General features: G+C 40.4%; 1 protein-coding gene across 1 annotated transcript; it reads right to left on the reverse strand.

Moving 5' to 3' along the window:
• Window positions 1-186: 186 nt before the first annotated feature.
• On the reverse strand, window positions 187-21,106 carry LOC133408400 (LIM domain and actin-binding protein 1-like). The gene is made up of 11 exons (XM_061687276.1): window positions 21,053-21,106; window positions 20,810-20,975; window positions 15,803-15,944; window positions 15,518-15,563; window positions 8,214-8,657; window positions 6,602-6,656; window positions 6,428-6,516; window positions 4,969-5,047; window positions 2,064-2,098; window positions 1,862-1,995; window positions 187-1,784 (listed from the first exon to the last, which is right to left on the reverse strand). Exons 3-11 carry the CDS (start codon window positions 15,922-15,924, stop codon window positions 761-763), a joined length of 2,028 nt encoding a protein of 675 aa, XP_061543260.1. The 5' UTR covers window positions 15,925-15,944; window positions 20,810-20,975; window positions 21,053-21,106; the 3' UTR covers window positions 187-760.
• Window positions 21,107-21,833: the final 727 nt, after the last annotated feature.

Below are 21,833 nucleotides of genomic sequence, written 5' to 3' on the forward strand. Positions count from 1 at the left end.
ATTTCAATGTGCAACAAATTTTAATAACTGAGGAGTGAAGGTTCATCAGTTTTTTTTAGCAAGAAGGCAATTCAAGGTGGATGAGTCGTCATTTTGATCCTTGGTGTGTACGCCGTACTTCCATCGAGTTAAGTATTGTTTTTTTGTAATCCACCAATAGCAACAAGGTGAACAAAAATACACTGATTGCCTTTAACATTTTATTATGCTTTAAGAAAAACTACTGAAATAGAATTAATGATACAACTTATTTAAAAACTCAAAAAAACATTTATCAGTGGCACTTTTTTAAAATACAAAAGACTTTGAAGCTGTTACACAATACCAAATTTGAAAAAAATATATATATTAATCAAGAGCGCTTTGTCGATTTGTGGCAGTAAGAACATTTCAAGAGCATCTTGACTTGGTTTTCCAAAGACTAAAAATAATGTTACACAAATGTGATGTTTCAACACCCTTTAGATAGCAATCAGGCTACATATGGCAACAGCGTAGTTTCTGTTAAGGTGTTCAGCAAAGGAAAGGATTTTCAGAGCAGTTGCATATTTGTGATTCAGATTTGTTTCCAGTCCTAATGTAGTTTGCACAGTAGGAAAGTAATGAAATATTTGACTCCTCTTCCAGTATCGTCAGGATTTATACAATTGACAAAGCTAAAACCATAAGGAAAACAAACTTGAGAACTAAAAGGCAGTTATTGCAACATCTATACATCCTTTGTAAGACAAATTGAGTTGTTGATTACGAGATGCTCTTCTCAGTCATCGTCATCGTCGTAGTAACGGTTCCTCTTGATGATGTCCTCCGCTGTCAGCTCCTCTGCGTCGCTCTCGTCTTTGTCCTCCTCCCAGAAGCCGATGTCCTGCGAGGCGCGGTTCTGTTTGGGCCGCACGGGTGGCGAGGGGGACGCCGAGATGTCAGGAGAGATGCTGTGGGAGCCGTCCTCTGCCAACGGGCTTCCTTCCTGCGCATGTTCACCACCACGACGCTCGCTCTCCACCATCACCTCCGGGCTGCTTTTATTTGCTTCTTCACTAGCCATTTGTTGTTCCATCTCCTCTCTCTTCCTCTGCAGCTCCACTTTGTCTTCTATTCTTTCTTGAGATAAGCTCCTTTCCTCCAGGGACGCTCTCCATTCCTGCAGGGCCTTCAGAGGCCGACGAGGCTCCCTGGGACTCGTTGTGGGTTCGGCGCTGGGCTGGGCAGCCATAGTGAAGGGCCGACTGCGCTCCCTAAGAGACGAGCTCCTCCTCAGGCTCGTAAGTTCAGCGCGCTCGGCGCTGTGGGACGATGAAGCAGAGAACAGCGGCTCGTCCTCCGGGGGCCACTTGGCCCTCCAGGCTCGTCCAGTAGCGGCCCCCTCGCCAGCCGGGCTACGTAAGCCCGTGGCGGGCTGGGGCACGCCGGCGGGGGGCGGCCAGGCGATCCTCAACCTGCGGGTCTCGGCCGGCTTCTCTGCAGCGCCGCCGGGCGTCTGCATCCGGGTCTCCAGGTGGGCGGCAAGGTCGGTGACTTTGACTTGTGGTGACCCTTTCGCAGTTGGGGTCAGCTGTTTGTCTGATGTGCTCTCCGCTGACACTGCTCTGCTCCTGACTGCCGCTGTTTGTTCTTTGGGCTTCACGGCCTCCTCTTCGCCTTCATCTCCGTCCTTGCGAGGCGCCCACAGTTCCTTGTGGGGCCGGTGCCCGAAGCCCTCATCGTAGTTGCCCTTGGCTTTAAACAGCTGGCTGAAATGAGGCTTGCAGTAGACGTTGCCATGCAGGGAGGCAAAGTTGCCTAGGCTGAAAACGGAAGGCAAAAAAGTTGTAATTAAAACAATTTGGGCAGGGAGGGGGGGGGGGGGGGGGGTGGAGGTAACCTTAGCGTTGTGCTGCAATGGATGCAGCGGAAGCAGCTCTTGTGGTAGATGTGCTGAAGAGCCACCAGCTTCTCCAGAGGATACACGGTCTTCTGACAAGCAACACACGTCTCCTTGACTGGAGGGCAGAACTTCTGAACACACACAGGCGCAATGTATAGTATACTTGTCTTCTGACTTAGAGCTGGGCTGGTTGACTCACCCTGGATGCTTTCGGGGGCTCGCTGCTGGTATCCCCTGAAACATCCAAAACATACAAACTCTTATTTCATTAGACACTACCCACTAAAAGTTAGCTTTCAGGTGAAATTTCTGAACGGGCCTAACATGCATAATGTTATGATTATGTTCAGTATAATCGATTTGATCTACAGTAAACTTTTGAATGTATGTCCAACTGTTCCTGTTCAGTGATTCAGTACGTTTTGCACTTGTTGCTGTTCTCTCACATTGTGCTACACGCAACACACATTTGATTCCACGACATTTTCAAGAACGTTCACTTCTATGTCTTTCTGTGACTCTTCCAGTCTTTGTTACAACTCGCTGATGACCTATGACACATTTACTGGCCACTTCCCTCTGAGAACATCCTGTTGGAAGCGAGGTAATGTTGATCAGTTTAGTCCCGGTCTCAAGTTGTCAAAAATGTGAACAGCACGATAAAGAGGTCTGTTTCAATGCCAATTTTAATTGGACCTGGAAATTTTTGCTTTAATTATGTATCATACAACTGTTGTGAATTTTGCTGTTCAACAAGTTGTGCAAAAAACAGAAACATTCACCAGTTCAATATAGCGCAGTTTAGATTCATCAGGAAATGTCACCCAAAAGCCCAATATCCTTTACCTTTTACACTTACAGTGGGGCAAAAACGTATTTAGTCAGCCACCAGTTGTGCAAGCTCTCCCACTTAAAAAGACGAGGCCTGTCATTTTCATCATAGGTATACCTCACCTATGAGAGACAAAAAAAAAAAAAAAAAAAAAAAAAAAAAAAGGAAACAAAAATCCAGAAAATCATTGTCTGATTTTTAAAGAATTTATTAGCAAATTATGGTGAATAGTAATTATTTGGTCACCTACAAACAAGATTTCTGGCTCTCACAGACCTGTAACTTCTTTAAGAGACTCCTCTGTTACATGTATAAAAGACACCTGTCCACAACCTCAAACAGTCACACTCCAAACTCCACTATGGCCAAGACCAAAGAGCTGTCAAAGGACACCAGAAACAAAATTGTAGACTTGCACCAGGCTGGGAACACTGAATCTGGTATCGGTAAGCAGCTTGGTGTGAAGAAATCAACTGTGGGAGCAATTATTACGGTCATGCAAACACCAAAGGCATGAAAAAGGTGACAAAAAAAACCAAACAAAAAAAACATGGGGTGTCTGGTCCCCGCAGAGAATTTTTTATTTTAGTTTAACAAATCAAGCAATCTGAAAGAGTACACAATATTTTTTTATTTGAAGTTAGTTCTTTCTGTGTTGTGACATAATCTCTAACATCGCTCCGTCGCTTAATACATTTAACATTAACATCCGTAAACTAATTAGATAATTGTTTCCTAATTAATACAAAATGTACTAGCACCTCAACCTAAATGTAAGAAGCATTTCAAGGTCCTGGAGTGGCCTAGCCAGTCTCCAGATCTCAACCCCATAGAAAATCTTTGGAGGGAGTTGAAAGTCTGTGTTGCCCAGCGACAGCCCCAAAACATCACTGTTCTAGAGGAGATCTGCATGGAGGAATGGGCCAAAATACCAGCAACAGTGTGTGAAAACCTTGAACTTTTGTTATTGACCAAATACTTATTTTCCACCATAATTTGGCTAATAAATTATTTTAAAATCAGACAACGTGATTTTCTGGATTTGTTTTTCTCATTTTGTCTCTCATAGTTGAGGTATACCTATGATGAAAATTACAGGCCTGTTTCATCTTTTTAAGTGGGAGACCTCAAAAAAATAAAAAATTACCAAAAAATGCATCCATTCATCTTCTGAGCCGCTTCTACTCACTAGGGCCGCGGGCGTGCTGGAGCCTATCCCAGCTATCATCGGGCAGGAGACAGGGTACACCCTGAATCGGTTGCCAGCCAATCTCAGGGCACATACAAACAAACAACCATTTGCACTCACATTCACACCTACAGGGAAATTTAGAGTCTCCAATTCATGCATGTTTTTGTGGCATGGGAGGAAACCGGAGTGCCCGGAGAAAACCCACGCAGGCACGGGGAGAACATGCAAACTCCACACAGGCGGGGCCGGGGACTGAACCCCGGTCCTCAGAACTGTGAGGCAGACGCTCTAACCAGTCATCCACCGTGCCACAAAAACAAATCATTGTTACATCTTGCTTTTAATGGTAAAAGTTGAAGTTGAGCTCATGCATACTGTAAATGAAAATTAAGTTTAAACATTAAGGCTGCTGCTCTTTATTTCCAAGTGACATTTAGGTACACTATTGGTCATTGACATGAATGACATCGTTTGACTGGTTTGTGCACTCAAGTTCAATCCGATCACACCTCGTGCCAGGTAATAATGACTACCACTTTGCAAACTGGAAATGTACAGAACGACTTGAAATAATTCACATGGGCACGTAACACCATTCGACCAGTTAGAGCACTCTGTACGCTCAACCTCAATGCCGTTTTACCAGCTGCTAGTCATTAATAACAACTAGTACCTTGCATTATAGAAATAACTCAAATGACTAGACATAAAGTCCAAGCTCAAAGGGGTGCTTCTACTCAATACTGAGCAAAGGGTATGAATACTTATGGCTGTGTGATTATTTCAGTTTTTCTTTTTTAATAAATCTGCAAAAATTTCAACAATTCTGTTTTTTTCTGTCAATATGGGGTGCTGTGTGTACATTGAGGAAAATAATTTAACTTAAATGAGTTTAGCAAATGGCTGCAATATAACAAAAACTGAAAAACTTAAGGAGGTCTGAATACTTGCCGTACCCACTACGCTATCAGTTTTATTCTGATGAGTTTCCATGACACGTCTGACCCTGAACTAGGCCACATGCGAGAGAAAAACCAGTGTCACTTGAGTCATCTTGTGTTGATCCAGTCAGTGACTCACCATTGCATTCATGTACAGGTGTCACTTTCTGTATTGCAGATAGAGAAATCTTGGAGGGAAGGACTTCTGGTGTCACAGCCTAGAGTCAAGGAGGGCAACAAAATGGCTGTTATGTACATAGTGTTGTGGCAATCACTGAGAACATTTGAAAGGGGAGGTAGGTAGTGATCAATCAATGCACATACAAACACACAATCATGCCTCCATTTGTCAAAGTTCACATACAAGCAGCTAAATACAGAACATCACATGACTACACGCAGACGAGAAGTTAGCGGACTTCCTGTGTATTCTGCGATAATGAGCATAACGAGGGGGTTGATGACATGATAGTTTGAAGCTCAAATTATGGCTGGTGTCTTCGGACAAAAGTTAAATACTGAACAGTAAAAAAAAATTTTTTCTAAATACAAATATGATATATGTAAACACGAATGATGCCTAAACATCAGATATTGTCATCTTTGGTAGATCTTGAAGACAAAGTGTGAAACAAAAGATATTGGAGACATTGAAAGTTTCTACGGGTGCGTGCTCTCAATCTCCTGCTATAGGGCTTCGCCATTTATCCGTGCTGGAAGGAAGTGCTTCGACCCGTTTTGCCAAATGTGGAAGTTGGTTGCGCATATACCCCATTGAAGTCTGTCGCCCATTGTTATTTTCCATTGCTGATGCGTTGCAATGAAAACCATCAATATTTTTAACTGGGGGAAAAAAAGGAGAATAAATTTTTCTCTTTTCATTTAGAGAAACATGCTTTTCGTTGGACATTGACCATATTGCTCGACATTTCAAAATGAACAACAGAAATAAGCTAAACACACTCAAAGGCACAGGCATACATCCCACAAGGCAAAATCACAAAGGCAGCTCTTTCCTTGTTGTCTTATTTACTTTACTGACACTTATTTGGTAAAAAAACATACAAGGCTTTTCGTGAAATGTAATACCTTTTATAGGGTCACTTCCATCAAATTCAAAACCTCTCTACTGGTAGTGGGTGAAATGGGCTCAATGAGTGTGTAGACACTCATTTTATAGAATTAAAATGCTAGTTTGTGTGTCCATATCACATTGATGTTATGCTGTCAGAAATGCACACTGGTCTTTTTTTGGGGGGGGGAGTGATTTTATGGACAATTTGGGCTGTTAGCATTTATTGAGCACATAGTGGACCTTCACTGAGTTTGAGAATAAATAATTTCTGAAAGTTTCTCATAATTGTTATTTCCCGATGACAAAGTGGACATGTATAGCTTGACACACGCAATATGGTGAAAATGATGAAACAAGTGTAATATTTATTCTGCAACTATCCACTCATTGAAGAAAGCAGACAGACAAAATGCTGTTTTTTTTTTTTTTTGCTTTTTAGTGAAACATTTAAGGGGGTCTGAATACTTTCATACCCACTATGTATACACAATGTGTAACAGGAGGAGATCATTCTTTTACTCACAGTTTTAGTGTTGCTTTGTTTGGAAACAGCAGCAGAGTATTTGGCCAGCTTCTCCCTTAGTGACGTCTTCTCCAGCACGCGGTCACACACTGATAGGAACATGACACACAAAGTTCACAAATGTTTTTGTTGTGTCATTCTTAACAGTTAGCTCAAACTAATGTTAAATCTCACCAGAGGTTTGGTCCATATCTTCTGACGAGGCACTTAGTAGCATGGACCTGGAACCCTGGATGAAAGGAGTATTATGATTTAACATTGGCACCGGCCTCCTCGCTTAACCTTAACGCTTAATTCAATCAGTGCACTCGTTTATCAGCTTATCATTACTCACAGGCCATTTCCACAAAGCCAGGACAGCCTTCCTGTCTTTCAGCAAGATCATACTGTAAATGTTACGCTCCCATGAAGTCTAGACGCCAGTTACAATGCTTTGGCTTGAGTGCGGCGCACGTCATATTGCGAACCGAAGCATGCGTGACCGTCAAGACGATCCAATGAGAGCACGGTGAGAAAATGATTAAAGTGAGAGAACAGAGGTCTGAATGATTAAACAGCCCTAGGTCAGGAGTGTTCCTACATTCCTCTTATGGCCAAGGTGACCTCTTGATGGATTGTTTTTTTTAAATACACACCGAAAAGATCCTTACTTGCTACAGAACAATTTATCCGTCAATTATTATAGTTTAGTTTTGAAAGGGTGGAAATACGGCCGGCAAAACAAATTGCGGTGGAGGTGAAGCAACAAGATATGTTGTCCATATCTGTATTGTCAACATTTGGCCTCCATTCTGTTTATTACAACACGCTCAACCTCAAGCAGTTTAGCTACCAAACCTTCTACAGTTTGAGCAAAAGCTGCTTTAAAAAAATGAGAAGTTAATCCTTGAGTCAGCTACATGAGTCAATTCCTGGCAAACATAGATACTACGGTGAAGAAACATGTATGCAAACAAATATATAAGTTCCAAAATGATTCGTATCCTACATTTTGGTTAAATTGCATTTTTGTTTAACAGGCATCTCTGGGTGAAAAAAAAAACAAGTGACAAAAAGAATAGGGCCTGCCGCACCCCGAGCGACTGAACTGGAACAATCGTGAAAAAAAAGAAATACAGCCTGCTACACACACCAGGCGATTGGCCCCTGCACATATACCAACTGGAAAATCTGCAATGCCTGGTGTTATCAGAAAACAGCGTTTTGAGGAGTCAACATATACAGGACTGTCGTGTTTTATTTAACCGCAAACAAAGTGGCCCAATTGTCATGGAAGAAACAAGATTTCTCTGGCTGTATTATAATACGCAAAAATGGATGAGAAATAAAAGGAGAGTGATGCCATTTGAGAGGCTGTTAGCAATGATACTCATTAACTGACTGCACTGGACTTGAGCATTTTCGAGACAGATACTCTCAACACTTCACTTTTTCAACCACATTACAAATGAAATTATACTAATACGAGATGGTATTTTTAATTGGCCGCTACACCTGTGGTGTTGCGACGCCGTTCACCACTCATAACTAGTTGCACAATCCTGCATGTTGCGCGACAGTTAAGTCTGGTTTGGCGGCGTTACTCGCTGTTCTTAACACATGTTGTGTTGTGTTAAGAACTTAAAAAATACTCATTTAACAGATTAAAAAAAAAATAAAAAAGTGATTTCGAGCTTGACCATGTTTAAATTGATGGCAAATCAGTTAGCGGGCTGACTAATTAGTAGTTTTCAAACATTTCATTTTCTTAGCTAACGAACGAATGTGAGGGTAGCCAGATGGTCACCTTTACTGGGGTGCCGTCTGCCTTCTCAAACTTCATCTTCAGATTGTTTAGTGGCACTCGGGGATTTTCATAGGAGGCACGGGGACTAGTCGGAACTTGTTCGTCAAGCTTTTCGGGTGTTTCGCTGTGTGTGGGCACATCTTTGTCCATCCCCCTCTCTTCTTCTGTTTGTTGAGCAGCTGGAGGCGTGATGATGAGATTGGTGGCGGGTGTGCTAAGTGGATCTTCCTGAGGAGGGTCCCAGGCCACCGGGCTCTTTGGAGGAGGAGGCTGCACGCTGACAGAAGCCGCCCTGGACAGGACAGTTGTTGTGCTCTGATTGTGTATGGGCGCAGAGATGAATGGAGTCTTGTCCTGATGACCGACGTGCCCTGCTTGCTCCCAGCGCTTCTTCAAAGCACTCAGGTTAGTTGAGCGCTGGGAGGAGGATGCGCCGTTAAAGCCCTGCAAGATGACACAGAAAATGTAAACGAAAGGCCAAACGCAACAACATGAAAGCACACACGCTTGCTTGCTGAGAACTCCGCCCTTGCAGGGAAGATATTTTTAAAGGAAATGCTAGAATCTCCTTACTTGGTTTTTGGGCAATTAACATAACAGCTGTTTAAAAAATGAATCCAGGAAATGCTGAAGATGTCTTTGCCGAGTCTGCTTGAGGCAAAACGAATGACCCAAGACGAATCTAACAGGGCTGAGCATGCATACCGCATTCCTTTGTGAACAACAACTTCACCCTTACTTAAAAAACACTAAGGAGGGCTCTGTTCGCCATTCATGCAAATAATAAAGCATGCGGTGCGGCGGCCAGGACACACAAAACAACGGGTGGCAGGCTGGCGGCTGTTGTGTGACCTTCAAAAACTTCCTGAATTGTGAAAGAGAAATGACGAAAAGAGGATATGGACAAGGGCGTCAATCACGGCCATAAACTCATGAATCTCGCTAAACTTTTGCCGGTATGCTTGGCCAGCTATGAACATCTAAACAGAATCATATTGTTAAATTACAAGGAAAAACTAGAATTGACATATGACGATTACATGGAATTGTTTTTGCTATAAATCCATAAGGAACCACAAATAGCCCAAATAACAAAACAGCAGCAACAGCTAAGGAACACACAATTGGATGCAGAAACCAAACGAGAACAACACTAACAATCACTGCCATTGTGTGGATAGCCCGATATGAAGGAAACTGAATGGAAAGAGACAGAGCAAAAAGAAATTAAGTCAACCTGTGGCAAAAACCGGCAGCGAGGTGTGTGTGAGAGAGTCCTCTGCTTGGTCTTCTACAGATGAGTATGAGGTGGAAGTGTGCCAGATGTTAGCCACCAGACTAAATATGCTCCCACAACTTGGTCCAACCCCTCTGACACCAGGAAAGAGTCAGAAAGCCCAGCAAACTGGAGCAGGAAATGATACACACGGGGAAAGTTAACTCTTTGTTTACTGTGCACTCATTGGATAAAAAGGTCTTTATTCCCACCCTGTGCACATAGGCCTGACCCCTGCATTAAAACCGGCTCTTTAAATGTTTTAAATGAATATCCTGGTCTGAAGTGGCTCATTGTTTTGGATCTGAATGACACAATCTTAATAGATAAGTCTGTGCACACAAAATAAATTATGGTCCAGATGAGTAAATATACTGCAGTGTTTCTCAAAGTGTGGTCCACGAGAAAATTGTAGTGGTCTCGAGCAGTGTTGCCACAGTTATCTTGAAATGGTAACTTAGTTACTTTACTAATTACTTGATTTCGAAAGTAACTATATGAGAATAAAGTAACTTTTTAGTTACTTTCAGCAGCTGTCAAATGGCAGGAATATCACTTATCCATAGTACAAAAAAGCATTAGCTTAACCGTGCCCATTACTTGGTAATGTATGCCACAGAAGTTACAGAATGATGTCATCACCGTGACAAAATAACTTAAATAGGAGTGGAGTTGAAGCCACATTAAATGAGCAACTTAAGAGCAGACTTGACATGCCAAATAGCCACCTAAATATAAACAAGCACACCATTCTCAGTACACTTCTTTAAAGACACTGAACAGATAGATCGATAGATAGACAGACAGACTGCAGCAACCCTGCCGACTGTGTGGGGTCCTTGAAGGAGACTGTGTGTGTGGGCGCGCGCATAGTGTACAACGAAACTTAGCATTGTCCTCTTTAGAGAAACTCGGAAGCAGTGACTATATTTCCAGTTTGACTATGCCAATCCCTTGTCAAAGTCGTCAGCGTCCATTGTGTTTGGGTGCAGGTGAGTTGACTATGTGCGGAAAACGTGCAACACGTCACGTGACGGCTCCGTTGATATTTTGCCTTTTTTCGATATTGTACTTAGTCGTGCATTTTAGTTACGGATAGTTAAGCATATAGTGTGTTTTGCCTGTTATATTAGTCATTAGTAAAACAAAGGCTGAAAATTGGTCTTCACTTATGACATGCACCATGACTGAATCAAGTGCCCCTTGACTTGCCTCATGTTCCGAAGCACTGTAGTTTGTTAATGATAAATATCTGTTGCCTGACGATGAAAAGGATAGTATGCAAAAGCATGTTAAACTCTGATTCTCGTGATCAAAAAACTATTGGCAGCTACATCGAAGTAACTGTAATCTGACTACTCTAATATAAAAAAGTAACACGTTAACTTATGTCACCAGACCACATTTTGGGAGTAACGCATTACTTACTTTGTAACGCATTACCGACATCACTGTCAGCGTAAAATACTACGATATCTTAACTTGAGTGTTTCTCAGCGTATGTTTACACAAGGACGATTAGTAAAAATGGGTGGGATTTTTTGTTCCATTTTTTATAAGGGTTCCGATTTGGCAAAAGACAAAAGTCGTCAAAATAAAGCTCGTTCACGCAGTCATTTGAATATCGTGACCGTATGCAAATGAGGACAGTGTATAATATTTATGATTACCTCAATTAATATCCTTGACAGTCAAAAATATTAAGCGCTCTCAGTATGATTCATTACAGTTCCACACCACCGCAAACGACAACCAAAATAATTGTTAACTTCATACTTAATAATTGTTATCTTTGTAATAACTTTAGAAAACTGAAGGCTGTTTACATTCAAAGTCAGCTCGGAGCAAACTTGAGCGACATCATGCATGCTGTGATGACAAAATTACAATTTCGGTATCCCGGCCGGCCATTGCCATCTATGATCTTGGCGCCCTCAAAGTGGTCGCTCTAATCTACTAACAGTTTCACACAACATGTGCGACAAAAGGGGGGGGGGGGGGGGGGGAATAAACTGCACCTCTTTTATGCGAAATGCCAACATAAACTGAGTTCTTGCATGAATTAATGGTGCATCTATGTTAAAAACTGTATGACCTAACAGTAGAATATTAAAATTATCTTTTGAAAAATCATCCATCTCTGGCCCCATGTTATATGCCTCTAATTTTAATTATATTATTTAAAAACTTGTCCTGCCGTGACAGGAATAGCCTATCTGAGACTGCAACCTTGCTGGTGGTACAACCAGCCTCGTGCAGACTTTTTTTGGCCGGATTTTTTCCTTGTGGTTAAGAACAAAAGTTACAAATAAGGAATTGGACAGCTCGCAAGACAAAACAAGGGTAAATGTTCATCCAATGCATGTCACGTTAGTGCGGGGTTTGGTCAGAGACACGGGGGGGGTGGGGGGTGTTTTGAGTGAAGTGAGGTTACATTCAAATTTTGCTAGCAGTTCGAAAACTGCATACTCAACATTTAATTAGAACATTTTATTTAGTTCTGTATTATATGATTATTTTGTGTCATTTTTATGATGGCGGAAGAGCCGTCTATACTGCTATGATGAGATGAAACACTAATGTTGCCTAAATGACTTAAAACCCAAATTCCTACTCAGGGGAAATTCAAAACATGCTTCACTGTGGGTATGGTGTATAGGTATATCTCAAATTTGAGTAAAAAGTTTATTTGTTTCAGTATTCATACATTATATATTAATTAAACACTTGGGGGAAATACTTTTGAGGGGAAATTCCTTAAAATTATTCTCATTGTTTCTTAATGTTATTTTTACATAATACTCTATAGTTTCTGGGGATGGTGAATTCGAGATTTTTGTTTGCTGTAAGCCATAATCATCAAAATTATACTTTTTTTTTTTTTTTTTTTAAATCATGAAATATTTCACTGTGTATGTGTGCTGCATCTCTGAGTTTCACTTTCTGAATTGAACTACATAACTAAATTAAGCTTTTGACACTCTCCTAATTTATTGAGTTGGACCTGGACTTGTGGTGTCATAACGTTGGTCTTGTCATATTGTTTTCAGTTTCGTACATGTCTGAAGGCCACCCGATGTATGCTTAAACTGGACTTCTTTGTAAACCACTATTTTCCTATAAAGATTACAGGCGTTTGTATGTGCCATTTCACACAAACAATACTTGCCAACAATCCTCGCAGCTCTTTTAATGTTGATGCGGGCTTCTTGGCAGCCTCCCTGATCACATTTCTTCTCGACTTAACACCAACTTTAAAGGGAGTTCCAGGTGTGGGTAATGTCCCGGATGTGCCACATTTTCTCCATCTGTTGAAGGTCTTCATTGTGGACTATCGTGGGCTTGTGGAAGCAATACCTTGCCAACTAATTGGATACTCTGGAGAGTCATACCTTTCAACCATGAGTTCCCTTTTATGCTCTCTCTCCTTTGTGACCACAGCTTTGGCTTTATGATGCTCTCCAATAAACACCAGGAACATTGTTAAAGAGATCGGCTAAACTTCTATTTAATAAGAATTATCACCGGTGTCATTGCTTGTGATTACAGCCTAACCCCCTAAATATAAGAGTGCTCATTCGCAGTGGGAAGCAAAATGGATATCGCCATGTATCGTATCATTATCTCTGACTATTGATGCCGCGACATCTAGGATCAATAATGCTGACATCAGCCTTTAAGATTGCTTCATGTCTAAACAACCAATGAAAACATGTTTTTATCCTGTGTTTTGAACATTCAGCTACCTTTTTTTTTGGGGGGGGGGGGATGAAGAGCAATGACTCACAAAACCTCCTTACAACCATTGCTTTGTTTTAATAAACCAATCGATAGCTACATAACAGGATAGTTAATGTAATGTTTTAAATTGATGATTGACAATAATTTTTACTGATTGATGCACAAGTCCGAATGGGGTGAATTAATTCACCTATAAATCCCACTGAATTTGGTTTAAAATATGACACCAATGCTCAGCTTTGTGTAAGCATGTTGGTGTCACTTTGCTATCCATTATTAAAAACAAAAACATAAATAGACTTGTCTTACTGGTTGTTCCATACCTAGGCTTTCTGACTCTGATTAAACATTTTAAAACAAACTTACAACCTACAGTGATGAGTGTGAAAGATAGTTTCATTTTAATGCTAAATAACTTGTGTTAACTTTTATGTAATACTTAGATATGACGAAACAATGATTAGCTAAGTATGAAAAAGAGTATTTTCCCAACTAATTTCCTCTCTTTGATATTTGGAAGCTGAACACTTTTCTAAAGGTTTTTTCCTCTTCACTAATTTAGATAGGCCAATTATATATATCAATGATTATTTGTCTTATTGCTGTATTGGGTATTATCGTTATCACTGCAAAATATTGTATCACAAGTTACATTGTTATTTCCACCTCTAGTTTATGGGTGCACTTTTCTAAATGTTTTTTTTTTAACCAAAAAAAGGATTTTAGTGCCTTTTCTGAATTTACATGACAAAAACATGGCATTTGAACAGGTTTCACAGCTAGACTTCGACCTCTGATTTCCACTTGCCTAAACCTAGCAACAGTTTATCCTTGAAATTTAATGACTTACATTGTGAGGACTTGTGTGTGTGCGCACACACACAAGAGACACACACAAACGACAGATGGCCTTTTTAACCTGCTTATTTAAATTAGCCTCAACTACACCAGGACCCATTTTCTTTTAATGTTTTAACCATGTTACATCCTTGAGATCCTTGTGCCTTACAAAAAAAAAAAGTAAATGCTTAACTAAAATTAATTTTATCTGATTCGAACAACTGAACAGGCAACATAACGCCCCCCCATACAAACTTTTACGACGAGACCACATAACACACAGCCACGTTACCTTGTTTTTTTTTTTCATGATACTGGCTGGTCAGTTATCCTTGTAATAATAGTAATAATCATTAGTCCAGGCTTGTTTAGTTTGTCTTTCATTCAGACAAAGCTGCTAAATACAGTCACAACACCAGAGACCATTGCAAGGGATTACACTGACTGAGGCCGGATTATGGGTTTGATAGCCTGCCCATTGCTACTGCTGGCCAATGAGAGGTCAGCCAGGACAACACAATTTGCCAAGACTTGTGTTGATGGCATGATGTGTTTCTGGCATTTAAATTTTTTTTTTTACTGGGCATCATTGATCAATCCAATTCAGGAAGACAAGCCCATTTGGTTCAGTTCAAACATCTATTGATGACTCTAAACGGATAAACAGTGGAACCCCAAAGTCCATTACATCTAAAGGTCGTAAATTTGAAATATAACCAAGGTTTTCAGGTGAAATAGAAAAAGAAGTTGGAGATTGAACTGTCAGTCAATCATGTAAGACTTAACTCCGTGAGCAGCTGAAGTATTAACTCCACAAATGTATTTGGTGTTGTCTTTATCTTTTTTCTGAAGCCACCACAAAATGGTGGCTGTAAGGGCAAAGTGTGATAACCTTAAAATAGGGGTCACCAACCAATCTACCAGTTTGCTACACACTTCTGGACAAATGAATTTGCTCAAATGACCTGTAATTATTTGTAATAAATTATACTCATAGGTGAAGACACTGATTACAACATGTTAATAACTTCTCACAATAATTATCAACAAAGATTTAATAAGGTACGAAGCAGATAAATATCAATACGCAAAACTTTTTTTCTAGTGTTTTTAGATTTTCAAATGATCACTTCTGAAACATTCTTAGGAAATCACAATGTCCTATTACCATTGAGCTATTTTTACAAAAAGGCCCATGGGCGACTTATGTGTTGGTGACCACTGCAAATTGTGTGCTTTTAGTGAACTTTGAGGTGTGTGTTTGTTTAGTACATGCATCTCTGCCTGTCTGGGCTGCTTCGAACAATATGGCTAAGTCAAGTCAAAAATAATAATAAAAGAAGAAGAAGAATGGAATGTGGAAAGATTAATAAAATTTCCTGAAATAAATTGGAGGTTGGACTTTGACTGTTACAGTGTATTCTGAAGCATCTGATTATGTACTTACTTCTTTTCTCTTATTTGCATTTAACTCCTCCGCAGCTTTCTGGTACCTGAAAAAGTCATAAACAACACTAAGATCAAGTCTTCTGAACTATTTTTTTTATTTTGCAAAAATTAATGAACAAATTCATGTAACAGCAGTTGTACTCTGTGTACTATGTTTGTGGTTAATTCAGCTATTGATTCTTCACAGCACAGGATGCAAGAGTCCATTTACCTTATCAAAGGGCTGTATTTTTTACAGAAGACACTAAATACACGTGATACTGAAATCCTTTTGTTGACTCACTTGGAGAAGCGCTCGGCAATGGCGTTGCTTTTTCCTCGCCCGCTGACAAGGGACAACTCCTTCGCAGTGACACGCAATGACTGCGTCACCCACGACTTTCGACTGAATGGCGCGCTTTCCATCTTTGCAGCTACCTAAATTCCTAGAACACAAACACATCCACTATAGTAAGAGCACCATACAACCAACCACTTGTCCTTAGCCAGAGTTTTGTGCCAAACAAAACAAAATAAACATACAAAATGATATTTTCCAAATACATTCCTGTTATTGACGTGTTCAAACTTGCACTCCTGTTGCCTGCTTGATTGCGAGATAGAAACTGCAAAAATCTAGGCTGTTATTTTCAGAAGGCCAGGTGCACGCTCTGCGGATATAACTCACTGGTGGCTCATAACCACACAGCTCAAAACACAGTCGCGATTTAGCTTCGTATCATAACAGCGGCAGACAGATGATAACCCTCCATTAACTTTTCTGTGTTTAGTGGAGTAGAACTTCCAAAAGTCTGGGAATGAGTCCCACTCCTGGTGAGACCTCGAAACATGATTTAGGAACAATGGGAATGACTGAAGAGCAAAGCTAAGAAATAAATACACTCAAAAAATATAATACTGAGTGTTGGGGTTCGAAATATTGTTTTTTCCTCCACCAACAGTCTCTAGATGCACACAAACATGATGGATGCATCAACTCATGTCTATAATACTGAAAGGAAGAGCCAGACCACACAGAGAGCCACTAAGAAGCTAGAAACTATCAATAATACCGGAAAAATGTGAATACGCCTTTGAAACACATAAAAACAAGTTGTTCGTGCAATCATAACAAGAGTTGTCAGCATATTTAGTGAGATTTCAGCCCAGTAAGCATTTAAACGATTTCCTACAAGCTTTTTCTTTGACGTTGACTTGTTGTGGGGTATTTGCTGTGTTATCACCACAGAGTGGTAACACTGATTGCAATGAGGAGAGCTATGATGACACCAGCAGAACAGGAAATGTAGCGGAGAAACAAAGTTTGTCCTGGCTGTCCGGTAACAATATGGCAACATAAGTTACCAGATCCTTGCTGTGTACCTCACTAGCACATGTCCCTTCAGGTAAGATACAACCCCAATTCCAATGAAGTTGGGAAGTTGTGTTAAACATAAATAAAAACAGAATACAATGATTTGCAAATCATGTTCAACCTAGATTTAATTGAATACACTACAAAGACAAGATATTTAATGTTCAAAGTGATCAACCTGATTGTTTTAGCAAATAATCATTACCTTAGAATTTTATGGCTGCAACACGTTCCAAAAAAGCTGGGACAGGTGGCAAAAAAGACTGAGAAAGTTGAGGAATACTCATCAAAACACCTGTTTGGAACATCCCACGGGTGAAAAGGCTAATTGGGAACAGGTGGGTGCCATGATTGGGTATGAAAGGAGCTTCCCTGAATTGCTCAGTCATTCACAAGCAAAGATGGGGCGAGGTTCACCTCTTTGTGAACAAGTGAGAAAATAGTCGAACAGTTTAAGGACAATGTTCCTCAACGTACAATTGCAAGGAATTTAAGAATTTCATTATCTACAGTCCATAATATCATCAAACGGTTCAGAGAATCTAGAGAAATCACTGCATGTAAGTGGTAAGGCCGAAAACCAACATTGAATGCCCGTGACCTTCGATCCTTCAGGCGGCACTGCATCAAAAACCGACATCAATGTGTAAATGATATCACCACATGGGCTCAGGAACACTTCAGAAAACCAATGTCAGTAAATACAGTTTGGCGCTACATCCGTAAGTGCAACTTGAAACTCTAATATGCAAAGCAAAAGCCGTTTATCAACAACACCCGGAAACCCCACCGACTTCTCTGGTCCCGAGCTCATCTAAGATGGACTGTTGCAAAGTGCAAAAGTGTTCTGTGGTCTGACGAGTCCACATTTCAAATTGTTTTTGGAAATTGTGGACGTCGTGTCCTCCGTGCCAAAGAGGAATAGAACCATCCGGACTGTTATGGACGCAAAGTTCAAAAGCCAGCATCTGTGATGGTATGGTGCTGTGTTAGTGCCAATGGTATGGGTAACTTAAACATCTGTGAAGGCACCATTAATGCTGAAAGGTACGTACAGGTTTTGGAGAAACATACTATGCTGCCATCCAAGCGACGTCTTTTTCATGGACGCCCCTGCTTATTTCAGCAAGAGAATGCCAAAACACATTCGGCATGTGTTACTACAGGGTGGCTTCGTAGTAAAAGAGTGCGGGTACGAGATTAGCCTGCCTGCAGTCCAGACCTGTCTCCCAGTGAAAATGTGTGGCGCATTATGAAGTGTAAAATACGACAACAGAGATCCCGGACTATTGAACAGATGAAGCTGTACATCAAGCAAGAAAGGGAAAGAATTCCAACTACAAAGCTTCAACTATTAGTGTCCTCAGTTCCCAAACGTTTATTGAATGTTGTTCAAAGAAAAGGTGATGTAAAACAGTGTTAAATATGACCCTGTCCCAGCTTTTCTGGAACGTCTTGCAGCCATAAAATTCTAAGTTAATGATTATTTGCCAACAACAATAAAGTTTATCACATTGAACATCAAATATTTTTTCTCTGTAGTGTATTCAATTCAATATACGTTGAACATGATTTGCAAATCATTGTATTCCGTTTTTATTTATGTTTAACACAACGTCCCAACTTCATTGGAATTTGGGTTGTACATTAATTCAGCTTTTATGAAAAATAGCCACATGGTCATCATTTGCTAAATGCATTTGTCCAGGCTGCTCTGTACAATATGGCTAAGTTAAAAAAATAATAATAATAATAAAATAAAAAATAAAAAAACAAGGAATGGAATGCACACTACAAAGTGAGTTCCATTTCGTCCTGACTTGAAAACTGTACTCCCCGCTTGTCAATGTGTGTCATGTGTCAGAGAGTCAGCACAAGTTCGATTTTGTGTGTTAATCTTTTTTTTTTTTTTTTGGATGACCTCTGGCTAAATGGCGCATTTACAGAAATAGATTAGTGTAGATTGCCGCGGTTAAACGACTGAAGAGTTTTTGTAGTCGACTATATATAATGTGATGAAAGTGGAGCTGAAGTCATCATTGCTATTGCTATAGTCATTGCTATAGTCTGTAAATCTTTTTTGCACCACAGACTGGTTTCATTTAAACACAAATTTCGACGGACCGGTAAAGAAACAAATAAAAACAAAAGATTAAAAATAAAATGCAGTTGTTGTAATTAGTTGAAGCCCAGCGTATGTTTGTATGAGCCGGGCGGTCTCATCTTATGTCGTCGGGTTGGCCGGACATTTTACTGCTCCACAGAATGTTATAGTCCGGAAACGGCAGCAGATGGGCGGGTCCAAAGTCCTCTGCATAAAGCCCGAGGAATACGAGTAGGCAAAAATACATGATTAGGGATTAGGTCTTCACGCTTTAAATGTCGACTTTGCTGCTCCGTATCGACTCTTCAAATAGTGGACTAATCGGTTCAACACTTTGTACATTGTCCCTGTTCAAAAAATAAATAAATCTGATTAACAAAAAATTGCCTGCACTGTCTACAGGTTTAATGATGGCATTGGTTTCACTTCAATTTCTATTACTTTCTATGGGGTGTGGGAGGGGGGGGAGATTACAAACAGAATTGGAGTTAGTGGTCAGACAGTTAAGATTGTTTGACCTTTGAGGTGCCACTGTCCTTTGAATTACACAAGGGCGTAGCATTTTACAACTGTTAAATTCAAAGTAAACAAAGCAATGCGGGCACGTGTGTGATTGAGTGCTGTACAAAATCCACCGCCAAGCACTGATTGTCTTGATATCTGGGTCGTCCGCGCTGTCCCTTTACATAATCCCTCCGATGACAACATATCGTGTGGACTTTGGACAAATTATTCTTAACACACACATGTTGCTTGCCGTCCTGACAATGCAAATTAACATTCTTATAATTTTATCGACTAATTTGCTACCAAGACACCTGTTAATGTGTTTTATTAGGAATACGAGTGTGATTACAGGGGAGTCGTGTGACAATATTAACAAGACATCAAGGTGTTAGACAGTACAAAGTCCGAGCTGCTGAATGAGCAACGACATCCGCAAACTGATCTGAACTCGCCTGAAAGACATACTTTCCAAATTAATTAGTGTGCACTGCTTGATAGAAACTGAAAAAACAGATTACAAAAGACAGTGGAGTTTCTCTGTGTATGACACATTATATTGTTCGTTCTTTATGTCCTGTCTGGCCTAAAATGCCGACATTCTTTGCTTCAGGCCTTGTGTGAAGTCATTATGACCACAGATTATGATGAATGGAAAGGGAGTGTCTGCCCTGGTGATGCTTCAGCTCTTAAAATATTGAGAGTGGCGTTCAGCTCTGAGGGCTTGAAATGAGCGAGAAAGGAAAAAAAAGAAAAAGAAAGAAAAAGAGAGCAGCCCTCATCATTTTGCATTAGGTCTACTGAACTTTAACCCTAACTTGGTCAAGTTATCCTTAACAAGTCACCACAGCACACTCAAATCCAGATGCAGCTCGTACACACTGACTCCGAAGCAAGAAGGAGGCGTAACACTCCTTAATGCGTAAATGGCCTAAGAGGAAGTAAAAGGTGACAAAACGTCTCATTAGCAGAACGTTTGATTAAAACCGGAGAAGCCTGCTCCTATTGCCCCCTATATACAGAACACAACTCTACATGACTAATTTAATTACAGACGTATCTATGATAGTAGCTGGGAAAGAACGTAATGATAAAAGAGTGGCTAAAAACGCGTGAGCATATTTGAAATAACATCGTCAATCGCTCAAATGTGATTATAGCGAAAGCAAGCGGACATGTTGAGTAATTCATCCCTAAATGAGCACCGAGAGCGTATTATGACCACAAGAAATCTTCGTATGATAACATACGACTACGTCAGGACGAATTATAATGAAATGTGTCCATTTTTGTATGTTTGTACGCTGTCGTGTTTGAAGGTGTCTTACCTGTACGAACTTCCGTGGAGTTTTGACCAAACCTCGAGACACCTGACACTTGCTACAGCCTGATGTTTGGTTGCCACATCCAGCTGATGGTTTTCGCGGCCTCACGCTCTTTACGTCGGTTAAGGATATCTTGGCAACCGTAACAGGTGATTCTTAGATTCTGTCCCTGTTGGGAAAAAAATAACCCCCGTTCTCCACCGATCGCAACAGCCAATATCATTGATGGTTTTGTACCTCACTCACATCAAAAGCTGCCAATAACCGTCCAACCTGGCAACACCGTCCTGACTGGGACAGTTTGAGGTGGAGTGAAATGAAAGGTGTCACAGGAGTGGAGGGCGCGGGTCATGTGACTTTATGCACCAATGAGCTTTGGTGTTATGTTACTTCTACCTGCCTCGGTTGTGTTTATTGTTCCAAGTCAAACAGCGTACATTTGTACAAACTACGCTTTAAGTGTATGCGAATAACACACATTCTTAGCGGACATGTCTTTACAAAGCAAGTATTCGGAGGAAAGGAAACAAAATCCTGGAGTCGTTTAGATTGTGATGTAGGCCAAGCAAAGGGCGTTTTAATGAAGCCTGAACGTCTTCTTTAGTCAGCCAGTTTGCTTGGTTATATTACTTTTGCTAAGTTCTAAACAATAACCTTTAATCGCCATCTCCCCTCATCGCTGTTTTTTTATACGCTATCAGCTATTTTTAATGTCCATCTATCAATTTCATTAGTCATTTACATTTCTTTCACATTGTTTTCTTATGTTAAACTACAATTATTTTCTAATAAATCTATTTTGTCAATATTTTGGGGTGTCTGGAAAGGATTAGTTCGACTGGATTTACATTATTTCCTGTGGGAACTGTTGCTTTGCTTTTCATGTGATTTGGTTTAAGTTCAGGTTTTTGGAACGGATAAATCACCCAAAAACAAAAAGTTCCACTCTGTTATATATATCAATCCTGGAACTTTTCTGACACACCATGTATGTTTATAAAAAAGTATATGCAATGATAGTCAGTCA

This window comes from Phycodurus eques, chromosome 10, assembly GCF_024500275.1.
Source record: "Phycodurus eques isolate BA_2022a chromosome 10, UOR_Pequ_1.1, whole genome shotgun sequence".
Classification (NCBI taxonomy): Eukaryota; Metazoa; Chordata; class Actinopteri; order Syngnathiformes; family Syngnathidae; genus Phycodurus; species Phycodurus eques.